A 13,635-nucleotide genomic window follows, 5' to 3' on the forward strand; every position below is an offset into this window, starting at 1 on the left:
TTGGAAAAGAGGAAGTAAAACTGTCTAACAGATGACATGATACTATACAAAGAGAATCCTAAAGATGCCACCAGAAAACTACTAGAGCTAATCAATGAATTTGGTAAAGTTGCAGGATACAAAATTAATGCACAGAAATCTCTTGCATTCCTATATACTAATGATGAACAATCTGAAAGAGAAATTAAGGAAACACTCCCACTTACCATTAGAACAAAAAGAATAAAATACCTAGGAATAAACCTACCTTGGGAGACAAAAGACCTGTATGCAGAAAACCATGACACTGATGAAAGAAATTAAAGATGATACCAACAGATGGAGAGATATACCATGTTCTTGGATTGGAAGAATCAATATTGTGAAAATGTACTACCCAAAGCAATCTACAGACTCAATGCAATCCTTATTAAATTACCAATGGCATTTTTTACGGAACTAGAACAAAAAATCTTGAAATTTGTATGGAGACACAAAAGACCCCTAATAGGCAAAGCAGTTTTGAGGGAAAAAAACGGAGCTGGAGAAATCAGACTCCCTGACTTCAGGCTATACTATAAAGCTACAGCAATCAAGACAATATGGTACTGGCCCAAAAACAGAAACATAGATCAATAGAACAAGACAGAAAGCCCAGAGATAAACCCACGCACCTACCGTCAACCAATCTTTGACAAAAGAGGCAAGGATACACAATGGAGAAAAGACAGTCTCTTCAATAAGTGTTGCTGGGAAAACTGAACAGATACATGTAAAAGAATGCAATTAGAACATTCTTGAACACCATACACAAAAATAAACTCAAAATGGATTAGAGACCTAAATGTAAGACCGGACACTATACAACTCTTAGAGGAAAACATAGGAAGAACACTATTTGACATAAATCACAGAAATATCTTTTTTGATCCACCTCCTAAAGTAATGGAAATAAAAACAAAAATAAACAAATGGGACCTAATGAAACTTAAAAGCTTTTGCACAACAAAGGAAACTACAAACAAGATGAAAAGACAACCCTCAGAATGGAAGAAGATATTTGCAAACGAATCAATGGACAAAGGATTAATCTCCAAAATATATAAACAGCTCATGCAGCTCAATATTAAAGTAACAAACAACCCAATCCAAAAATGTGCAGAAGACCTAATTAGACATTTCTCCAAAGAAGACATACAGATGGCCAAGAGGCACATGAAAAGCTGCTCAACATCACTAATTATTAGAGAAATGCAAATCAAAACTACAATGAGGTATCACCTCACACCAGTCAGAATGGGCATCATCAGAAAATCTACAAACAACAAATGCTGGAGAGGGTGTGGAGAAAAGGGAACCCTCTTGCACTGTTGGTGGGAATGTCAATTGATAGAGCCTCTATGGAGAACAGTATGGAGGGTCCTTAAAAAACTAAAAGTAAAATTACCATATGATCCAGCAATCCCACTACTGGGCATATATCCAGAGAAAACCATAATTCAAAAAGACATATGCACCCCAATGTTCATTGCAGCACTATTTACAATAGCCGGGTGATGGAAGCAACCTAAATGCCCATCGACAGATGAATGGATAAAGAAGTTGTGGTAAATATATACAATGGAATATTAGCCATAAAAAGGAACAAAATTGGGTCATTTGTTGATATGTAGATGGATCTAGAGACTGTCATACAGAGTGAAGTAAGTCAGAAAGAGAAAAACAAATATCGTATATTAATGTATGTATGTGGAACCTAGAAAAACGGCACAGATGAACCGGTTTGCAGGGAAGAAGTTGAGACACAGATGTAGAGAACAAACGTATGGACACCAAGGAGGGAAAGCCACGGGGCAGGTGGGGATGGTGGTGTGATGAATTGGGCGATTGGGATTGACATGTATACACTGCTGTGTATAAAACTGGTGACTCATAAGAACCTGCTGTATAAAAATAAAATAAAATAAAATTCAAAAACTAAAAAAAAAAAGAGTTCTCTGAATAATCTAGAAGATAGATCTCTCCCTAAAATGTCACTTTTCAATAAACTACAGCCCAAGGAGGTGAAATTACTTGCAAAACATCTCACAGTAATGAAGTCACAGAATTGGATTCTGAATGCTGACCTAACTAATAAGTCCATGCACACTCTCACTACAGAATTCCCATTCTAGACGCCATGGCTACCTGCCTGCAAAGAAAGGGACAGAGAGCACAAATTGTTAAAGTTACTCATATGTAGTCAGACAAGTCATTGATTCCTTCATGGGTGTATCAGATAACTTGCTTCCAGATGCCTGGTTTAATTACATTGATAAAGGCTTTAGAAGCTAATCTGTAGGAAGAGCTAGGCTCCCACTTGATTCAGTTATTTAAATGATACTTGGAAAGTGGTTTCGCTGGGGCACAGTGAGCTTTAGAGAGAGAGGTACAATCGTCATCCTTCATTCCCACTCAGTGACTGAAAAGTGGTACTAAAACCGAGTTCCCCTAAAACCCAGTTTCTCTGCTCAGTTTATGATTAACCTCTCTATCCAAAACTTGATTCCCTTTCTTGTCCCACCCCTGTTCCCCTCAGGATTGAGGAGTATCAAAGAAAAGTGGGGATTGAAATTGAGCAGGACCCTGCAGGGCCCTCCTAGGTACAAAAGCCCCTCCGTGTCCCCCATTTCTTGTTTGTAGAAAAGGGCTGTAGTCTCCGAGTCCTTCCCTGAGTTCCAAAGTGGCACTAATTAGCGAAGTGAGGGAATGCAGAAACAAAGGAAAAGCAGTCAAGAAACAAGAGTGCAGCTATAAAACAGAGTCCTAGTTCCTTCTCAAGGGATACCCATAACAACCTGATGCAAATCTTTGAGTTGTTCTACAGGAAATAAGACTTCTGCCAATCCAGGTGGAGGATGGCGACTACTTGCTGACCACATGCACTGGACCCCAGGTTGGCTGGAACCAGAAGGTTGATGATTAAGATTCCTGAAACATCACCCTATTACCTCACCACCAACCAATCAGAAGAAAGGCATGGCTGTGTAGCCTTCACCCCAAGGGTCGACTTTAAAAACCCTTCCCTGAAAGCCATCGGGGAGTTCAAGTCTTTTTAGCATGAGCTATCCATTCTCCTTGCTTGGCACCCTCAATAAACGCTGTACTTTCATTCACCACAACCCCGTGTCAGCAGTTTGGCTTTGCTGCATGGCGGGCAAGTGGACCCAAGTTTGGTTTGGTAACAGTACTAATCTGTGATGAGAAAGTTGCAAGAATATATAAAGCTAGCAAGTCTGAAATCTTAACTGTGAAAAAATTAACGGAGAGGCATAAGAAATCAAGAATGAATCTTGCTTTTCTATTTAAGCACCCAGGTTATCCTCATCCTACCCCTTATTAATGCATGTTTAATTGAATGGTCATTTGTATGAATTCAGGGAATTTTTGTTGGGTGCTAATCTTTTAAGTGAAAGAGAAGACCAACTCCTAACTAACTAAGCTCAACTAGAACATTGTTTATATAAAAATAATCTTCTTTAGGACTTCCCAGTCAGGATGCTATATTCATCAATTACTGTGAGAAAACTAATCTAAAAACAACACTCCCCCCATTTCAAATTCCTACACACTAATGACACCAAAATTCATATCCATTTCTCAGACTATTATGCTGTGAGTTTCAGATTCTTAAAGTCCCACATAATCACAATTTAAAAAGAAAACCTCTCACATTTAGCATCAAAATGCCAATAAATTCAAAGGTAAGGACCTTAGTTTCATGATAAAACAGTCATTTAAGTAGGAATTAGAATACAATGTACAAATGTAAAATAGATAGCTAGTGGGAAGCAGCCGCATAGCACACGGAGATCAGCTCAGGTGCTTTGTGACCACCTAGAGGTGTGGGATAGGGAGGGTGGGAGGGAGACGCAAGAGGGAAGGGATATGGGAATATATGTACACATAGAGCTGACTCACTTTGTTATACAGCAAAAACTAACACAACAATGTAAAGCAATTATACTTCGATAAAGACGTTAAAAAAATTAAAAAAATAGTTGCATAAAAAAAGAATACAGTGTAATATAAGACATTATGGAAATAAGTGGGACATATTACTATTCATGATTTCAGACAAAAAATGGATAATCTTTTTAGATACAAGACATTTATGGTTTATACATGCTAATAATATTAAAATATATTTATATTTATATATATCCCTGAAGTTTCTTCTCTAGCATCAAGATACTTCTAGTACCTGATACAGTATCTTAGAAACCCCTGGCTATAAAAAAAAAAAAAAAAAAAAAAAAAGCTTCATCTTTGTGACATTTCTGCCAAGATATCAAAGACAAATCATTAATTCAATAAATTCTTGGATGCTCATTAGTGTTCTGGATATTATAAGGCACATAAAGATTAATTATGATCACTGCCTTCCAGGAGTTCACCACCTAATGAGGGAGATAAGATACATCTACACATAGCTAAATCACAAGGTAAAATGAGAAGGTAAATAATTACAAAGTATTATGCAAAGTTAAAGGACAATAGATCACTAGAAATTTACAACCTAGTAAAAGACATACGTCTTTACAGCTCTAAATCAAGGTAAAATGTGAATATAACATTGTAAATTTAAAAGTATTACAAGATGTAAGAGACGTCCAAGTCCCATCGGGCTGCAAGGAGAGGGTGCCCTCATGGGGCAGACAGCATTTCATTGAGCACAGCTGCATGGAGAGTTTTACTACAAAAAACAAAACAAAAAAACACTAGCATATGCTACTAAAACCATCTGAACATAGGTACAGCAAAGGATCTATAAGCTCTGACCAACCAGAATGGACTGCCAGACAATCAGAATGGATTATGGGTGCTACCAATGTGAACAAGCTGAAGATCAGCCTGAGAAAGGGCCCTGGGCACAGGCAGTGAGGAGAAAGGACTTGGGAGAAGACAAGGCATGGCTGACAACAGCAGCAAAAGCCACACCCTGATTCTCACCGTAATGAGTTTAGATTTTATCCAGGAGACAAAAGGAGAAACACTCCACCTCTCCCCAGTAACCTCTCTCTCTCTCTCTCTCACACACACACACAAACACACACCACACTCTGGGGCACTAACTAACTTTTTACACTCCATTAGGATCCTCAGAATATTTTCTAACACCCCCATTCTAGTTTAATGGTCCACACCCATGCTTTCCTTTGTCATAGAACCTGTCACACAGAACTAGAGCTTTTGCATTATGTGCTTTATAATCTACCACACCGAATGCTAATTTCCTCTTTACTTCTATTATACTGTAAGTTTCTTGGGGGCAGGAACTATATTTTATTTATTTATATATTCACAGTAACCATCAAAATATCTAACTGTAAAAGGTATTCGATGAATGCTTGAATGAATGAAGGAATGAATGAATCACAAGTTAAATGCTACATTCTTATTTCTGCCATTGGGTTATTCTAGAGAGATTGTATCTCATTCCAAAGCTTTCTCTTTTTTTTAGTCAGTTTACCTTAACTAGAAGCTAACAGAACAGGGTATAAAAATGCTTACCTACCTTAAAAGGCATTATTTTCTTAAATGATCAATATAAATTATTTCTCCCATATTGTCAGACTTATGTTGTGTCATCGATTTTGTGACTGTTTCTGTACAATTCTTATTCTCTTCTACTTGATTCCATTACTTCCTTCATCTCCTAACCATAATTAGTGTTACTATAATTCTCCTGTAAGAACCTCCAGCAGTGTTTCTTCATCTTTTTCTCAGATTCAGAGAGCTATGGAGTCTTTATCCCAAAAAATGTTCATCCACTCCAAATTCAATATATTATGATTCTATTTTATGAAGCCCCAAAGTAACACTAATTAGGTCTCCCGTGAGGGGGGCTGGCGACGGCAGGGAGGAGGAGGAAGGCTCCGGCAACGCTGGGATGACGCTCTACTTACTGATCTCAGTACTGTTCACGCTGCCGTGCTCCCCTTTGCGAAAATTCATTGAGCTGTATCGTTATGACTTGTGCACTTCTCTGTATGTTTGTTTTTTAATATTCACTATGGTGGAAAACACTGGTAATTACTCTCAGAGTTGACAACTTTCTGGACCCTGGTTAAAAACTGACTAGAGCAACAACAGTCCTTCTCTTACAGTATCTGTTAAAGATGCAGAAAAAGGACTAACTTGGGGCGAAGGAGGAGAGCAATGGAGGCTGGGGGCAGGGCGGGGAGTGCATAACCCTCCCATCATCACTTTTATTTACCTAGTACGTGCAAATAACAATCGTGCAATATTCTTTGCTGCGGACAGTTTACACTTTTCTGATCTAATACAGTGTCAATAAAATCATGGCTAGAAAAACAAAACAAACCTCCAATGCCTATCAATGATGAGCAAGAAAAAAATCTGCTCCGTAAAATCTTCCTAGCAAATCCTACCCTGCTTCTCTTCTATTTTTTTCACCCTCATCTCTGTATCCTGTGATTATTCTGATCATGGGGCCAGGCTTCTCCATCCTGGTTCTGACCAACGGTGGGTTTTACCTACTTGGGAGAAGACAGGAGGCAGATGTTGCGAGCCCACCAATGGACTTTTTCATCACAGACCACTACCAGAATATAAACATGAGACTTGAGTCAGTATCAGGCTGGAGCTGTAGAATTGGGGGTATTAGCCCACACAACTGATACCCAAACTTACTGCCCCACATTTCCAAAAGCAGACCTCTGGGGTTAGGAAAACAGTCAGTTAAGAGTAGAGGAGTACAGGGCTTCCCTGGTGGCACAGTGGTTGAGAGTCCGCCTGCCGATGCAGGGGACACGGGTTCGTGCCCCGGTCCGGGAAGATCCCACATGCCGCGGAGCGGCACGGCCCGTGAGCCATGGCCACTGAGCCTGCGCGTCCGGAGCCTGTGCTCCGCAACGGGAGAGGCCACGGCAGTGAGAGGCCCGCGTACAGTAAAAAAAAAAGAAAAAAAAAAGAGTACAGGAGTACAGTACAAAGATTGAGTCCTCATAAAATGTCTTCCTCTTTAATCTCAAGTCCACAACCACAGCTAGGATCCAAATATCATTGGCGGTGCCCATTCTATGTCTCCTTGACTGGGTCTTCACCCTGCCTCAGTTTGATGTACAGACTGAACACACACCTGAATCAGAACCTATCAGCTCTCAGAGCAGAGGTAATCTAGTTATTGAAAATACACGGGTCATCAAAGTCACTCAAAACCTTACGGTGAGAGAGAACAGAGTAACTGTAATCAAATACTTATTAACAAATATTTTTTGAGTATCTAATATTCTCAGGCAATTTTCTAGGCACAAGGGACTTTACATTCACTGAGCTTACATTCACTTGAGCAAGAAAAATTATTCATATTTTCTGAACTCCAAATGGCAGAACTCAATGCAACTCTTTGCTACTTAGGAAAAAATAACTTTTTTTTTTTTTTTTTTTTTTTTGGCTGCACTGGGTCTTTGTTGCTACACACAGGCTTTCTCTAGTTGCAGCAAGCAGGGGCTACTCTTCATTTCAGTGTGCGGGCTTCTCATTGCAGTGCTTCTCTTGTTGCAGAGCATGGGCTCTAGGGTGCTTGGGCTTCAGGAGTTGCAGCATGTAACCTCAGTAGTTGTGGTTCATGGGCTCTAGAGCACAGGCTCAGGAGTTGTGGAGCATAGGCTCAGTAGTTGTGGCGCACGGGTTTAGTTGCTCCATGGCATGTGGGATCTTCCTGGACCAGGGATGGAACCCATGTCCCCTACACTGGCAGGTGGATTCTTAACCACTGCACCACAAAAGAAGTCCCAATAACAGATATTTTTATTTTTTTCTTTTTGTTTCTCCCAACTCACTAGCATATACTCAAATCACCATGCATTGTTTTCACAATAAACAAAAACATTAAGGGCTTCTTTATTTTAAAAAAAACACCTGGTAACTGGAGAGAGTTGACTTTCAAAGTAGAAACAAAGACAAACATTTGTGAAAGATGTAGAAGACTGAATGCATTCGGTACAGGATCAGACGTAAGGTCACCACTGAGTTTTGCTTCGGCGCTATCCCTCGGCAAACCCTGCTCCTCTGTTACTGTCTACAACAGCCTTCCTTCTTTCCATTCCTAATGTGTAAAGGTCTCACTTTCCCTTCAACTGGAGATGATTCTCTACATATTCATGTTTTATTGCACAATTATAAGGTATTACATTGTAGATTAGCACACTGAATAAATAAAAAAATAAGAACAAGCAGAGCAGTGGTCCACAACCCTAACTTGGCTTTTCAAAACTCATGAATATTTTTTCCATTTCCTTTGTAAAGCCTTTCTGTTAAAAATACAGTTAAGAGGAACCATGCTTAGTCACCTATGTCCAATTAGTTTAACTGGGTAGGGTTTGGACTTAATGAGATTTATTCCAACACTTTTAATTCCCACATGAAGCAGTTAGCTTCACTCATCTCCCTATTAGGGACTCTATCTCCACCCCAGCCAGCCACGTCCCTAAGCATCAGACTATGCATCACGGCAAACATGTTATTACAACTCGAAAATCAACAACGAATACACTTTCTTCTTAAACATCTTCATATATGGACAAATGGATGCTAGATAAATCATATAAATCTTCTTGGAAGATTTCCGTAAGATCACTTATAAATGTGTTAAGAAATATAAGAAATGATTATTTCGAAATCTGGGCAAAACTAATGGCACCCATTCCCAAATCTGGCGATGTACACTACTTTCAAATGCAAGTAAACGTGTTGGATGTTATATTTCTTATTAGTGGCCAGCCCAATCCAATAAAATTAATCAGTACAGAAATCTATTTTTTCATAGGCATTCTAGATGGTTCTTATGATCACGGAAGAGTTGGGAAGTACTGTGTTAATACCCTTGCACAGCTCTGGTTCATATAATTATGTTCATGAGCTACACCCACCACCAAGAGAAAAGGCACTCAGTACCAGACTGCTGGCCACTAAGCAGACTATAGACATGAAACAAACAGCCCCCAATTCATATCTTGCCCACATGGCCATTATGCTCCTCTCTGAAGCAACTGGCCCAGACACTTCTATACACATACTTGAGTATTCTTTCACACACTGTCCATGTCAAGTCTTCGAGAATACAGTCAGAGGAATCCATAAAGTTTAAAAATAAAGACGCACAAAATGTTAAGAATTTGAATTGTCTTCCTAGCTGTCACTGTGGCTATATTCTTTGATAATGCATCCAGACATGCCCAATCTCATGCCTTCCTCCTATGGGCAACCAGCTGCTTTCAAAAAAACAGCTCCAATATTAAAAATGTGAAGTACAAATTTTGATGCCATAAAGATGTATGTTAACATCATTTCAAAATACATGTATATAAATTCACAGCTACAGTATGCTGCATCAAATATTTTTATTTTTTGCAGCACGGAGGTGATTTCTCAAACTATAAACATTTCAGTACATTTAATAACACATATGGTAGAAGTAGAACTAAATTTCATAGCTAGTCTACTTATATCTAGACTATAAGTTCTTGTGTTTGCCAAGAGGATGAACTATACACATGCTGGCAATGAGCTAGATTTAAACTGTGCTTTCATCAAACGTATTCTCACATCTAAAAATAGCTCACCATGCAAAGATCAGGAAAACCAGAGAGCACAGATAACAAATCATTAAGAAATAAATTATTTATCTCTAAAAATATATGTGTGCATAACTCAGATGTTAAATTATACTGAGTTTTACTCAATGCTAATATAAAAATCTTGAACCTTCTACAGTAGTATATATCTTTTATATGAGATCAGTTTGTATTCCTTTAAACTGTTTGAATAAAAACTCAAATTACCATTATTTTAGTCAATGTTCAAAGTCCTCACAAATATCAATATTTGATAATGCTACTTAATGAGACTTTGCAATAGTAGAATGTTTTTCTTTTTTTAAATAAGAATAAGATTGGCCTATTTCTACTAGCAGATACCACTCAAAGCAAAGAAATAATACAACGTGGTTAAGCAGCTCTCTCCCTGAGGTGGTTTTCTGTAAAAAGAATTTGAAGGAAAATGAACAGTCACCATGTACTAAGAAGAGAAAAAAACAAGCTCAAGAGCACAACTGATATAACAGACACTGGCTGAAAGAAAGCATACCTTTCCCGCTCTCCTTCCGTGACGTCATATAAGCGGTTGGCACCTCCATCAGCACAGGCTCTTAAAAGAGCTTCGAAAAGAAAAAAACAAAGAATGGTTCAATATTGGAAGCTTAGAGCAGTATCTTTCAAAGGATGAACGTTAAAAGGCACTCAGACACACACACGCACACACACACACACTCATGCTCCCCCCCTTGGATCATTTCACATTCAGCCAGTGACACTGCTAGTGTTGAAAACGACCCTGCACGTCACACACACAAGCGAGACAGAGTCACCTAAGACCAAGCGTATTTCCTTTTTCCATCTTTTCCCATTCCCCTTATTAAATAAAGGAGAAGACTGTATATGATGTCTTCAGTAACTCTTAAAGCTTGTTTTTCCTTCTTTATAACAGAAGGTAGGCCTCGGGCTCAGAAACAGGTAACAGAACATAGCTTATAACTTTGCTCCCTTCTTTATTTAATTTATTTATTTATTTATTTTCGGCTGCGTTCGGTCTTCATTGCTGCCCGCAGGTTTTCTCTAGTTGCACTGTGCAGGCTTCTTATTGTGGTGGCTTCTCTTGTTGTGGAGCATGGGCTCTAGGTGCGCGGGCTTCAGTAGTTGCAGCACGCGGACTCAGGAGTTGTGGCTCGTGGGCTCTAGAGTGCAGGGTCAGTAGTTGCGGCACACGGGCTTAGTTGCTCTGCGGCCTGTGGGATCTTCCCGGACCGGGGATCGAACCCGTGTCCCCTGCATGGGCAGGCAGATTCTTAACCACTGCGCCACCAGGCAAGTCCCTTGCTCCCTTATCTTATTAATTTTTACAGAAAATTTCTATTTATGGCAGGTATTAAGGGTTTCCATATTTTACTGTGATATGAAAGATTTCTTTTAAAAATAAATCATAAGCATAACATCTTCAGTTTATTTTAAAGTATGAAGTAACTAATAATCTAGATATATGTGACTGTAAAAATTGAGAAGTTGGTACAAAATTGACTGAAAGTTGAGAAGCACTAAGATAATCAGATAAGGCAAAAGAGCCCCAGCGGCCTCTCTAACTGGGCCTTTTTATCTCTTGGCTTACCGTGCTTTTCCCCTAGTATCACCCTAGGATTTGATGCTGCTGGTCAATCATTCCTTGAAATTTTCTTAGTCCATGGTCTACTATTTTTGTCGTTGTTACTTCTCTAATTTCTAATTTTCCTAGAAATGGTCAGTATCTTAGCATCAATTCATCCCTTTATTTAAAAAAAATATCCTTTACCTAATAGTTTCAAATCAAACTTTTTTTTTTTTTAAATCCTGGGTGATATAAGAGTGAATGCTGAGATGCCTGAGATTCTAATTCCTCACCCTGAACAGACCAAAGCCTTGCCTCCGTCCCCACATAGCTGTTAAAACCAATCATTAGGTCATAAAAATCAGCAAAGACCTTGGACACCAGCAGTTTCAGAAGAAATAAACTATAGTAGGCCCTTCTTATCCAAAGGTTTCAAATTTGGTCCCCTGCTGAATCTGTGGAAGGAGGCTGAATTCCTGTATTGCACCATTTTATATTAGTGACTTGAGCATCTGAGGATTTTGGTATCTCAGGGGCTCCTGGAACCAATCTCCCATGGATACCGAGAGACAACTATATTTTTTTGAGCTACTTCCTCATTTTATTGCACTTATGAAATCACTTTCCCTTTTTGCAAATTTAGCTACACATTTAAAAGAGTGTTTATAAAATTTACCTCCAAATTTCTAGGTGGAATATTGGAAAAGATAGCTAATTGACCGTACCGGCATGAGAAAAGGTCCCAAAGAATTTTCCACTAATCAATGATAAACGGGAAATAGTTTTCTGTGTCCTATATTATATCAGAAATAAAACAGAGGCCAAGTGGGAAAAAAAAAAGAAATTCCTTTTTTGCTTCAGCTTCTTCATCTGTAAATGGTAATAGTATCACCTTTGACAGAGTTATTAAGCAATTAATGACTTAATAATTATAATAGTGCTCATCACAATACTGGAACATAATAAGCATTCAACAGACTAAAGCATTCATTAGTCCTCTTCCTCCATTCCTGAATGGAGAATGAAAATAAAGTCTAAAAAGCATGGTTTTTCTAGAAAAGAAAAGCCTAGGGTCCTTAAAAAGTGCAAAACAAAAATAAGAGTTTTTACAAGATATCTAAGAGGGTCATCTCATTTTACCAATTACCAACAACACATATTTCCCTTTAAGGAAAGGGACCCAAATTCAAATTATACCACAAACATAACCTGCAGAAGATCACAAAATATCCTGCATATTTTCTAAATACCGAAAACGAAAAGTTCAAAAACATCAAAAGCTAAATGGAGAGATAATCTCACATACACAAGATGCTGTAGAACAAATGAATAGGGAGATGGAAAAGACTGATAAATAGAAACAGATGATAAACTGTCAGTAATTACCCTCAGAGTATACAAAACATTTCTCTGTAAACAAAATTAACAAGTCTAGTGTATCGTTTTATGTAAGATCTTTTTATGTAAAATTGATTCACTGAAGTAAAATGAACATCTAGAAGTAGTGGCCAAAGATTATCAAATAGAATGACTTGTCATGGTTTTGCACTATATTATTTTACAAATATCAGTTGAATTCAACATTTATACCTATCACGTGGCAGGCCCTAAACAGAATAGAAAGATGAATAACAGAAAGAACTAGTTCTCCAGACTCACACTATTGTGGGAAAAGGAGAAAGAGAAGCACGTATATACATTGCACTGTAGACACCATGAGGGCTATGACAGAAGCAATGAAACACGATGGGAGGACTGGGACAGGAGCAATTAATTTCAGTGGACAAATCTGTAAAACTGTGTATTATTAACTCTAGTTCAGCTAAAATCAGTGTTACTTTGATAATCCAAAACTGTTTTCTCCTGCCTGTTATTTCTCACAGCCAGACTTAAATTGGTATTTTTAGAGCAGTTTAATAAAAGAGAAATACCTAAGTCTTAGGAAGTAAATGTGTCCACATCTATTCCTGTTTTAAATGGCTAAAAGAGTTAAAATAACCGTGATGCAATCTGTGGACCACTCTTTCATTACCTAGAAGCTGGGATTGGGGTGCAATCCATCTGAAAGAAAAAACAAGCTCCAGTCTGTCCCTAAAACTATTTTGTTTTGTTGTCAATAAAGCTTAACAAAAAAGATATACTCTGCCACTTTTAAATCTTATTAATGAAATATTTTCCATGTACTTAAATAAAATTGCATTTGGAAAACAAAATTTCAAGCATGTATTACATATGTTGCCATGAATTCATTGGTAGCAATTTGAAAGCTGAGTAAACAAATCACTATTAATGAAAGTGACCGACTAAAAAAATCAGTAGTAGAGGAAACTCTCAAATAAGATATTTTTGATAAATCACGAATCAGCCTCAAAAATATGTTCACTCCATCATCATTTAAATTGTCCCACGCTTTAATGAAAAGAAGTTACTGCATGAGTTATCTTTAATGTAAAA

General features: G+C 38.1%; 1 protein-coding gene across 2 annotated transcripts in view; it reads right to left on the minus strand.

Annotated features, from left to right (window-relative positions):
* Positions 1–13,635, minus strand: part of TPK1 (thiamin pyrophosphokinase 1) — a 350,278-nt gene that overhangs the window by 215,298 nt on the left and 121,345 nt on the right. For both annotated transcript variants that reach the window (XM_060108529.1, XM_060108530.1), the window contains exon 4: positions 10,132–10,201. In XM_060108529.1, coding sequence (XP_059964512.1) covers positions 10,132–10,201 — 70 coding nt within the window. The remainder of the gene's footprint in view (positions 1–10,131; positions 10,202–13,635) is intronic.

The sequence above is a fragment of the Mesoplodon densirostris genome, chromosome 9, assembly GCF_025265405.1.
Source record: "Mesoplodon densirostris isolate mMesDen1 chromosome 9, mMesDen1 primary haplotype, whole genome shotgun sequence".
Lineage (NCBI taxonomy): Eukaryota > Metazoa > Chordata > Mammalia > Artiodactyla > Ziphiidae > Mesoplodon > Mesoplodon densirostris.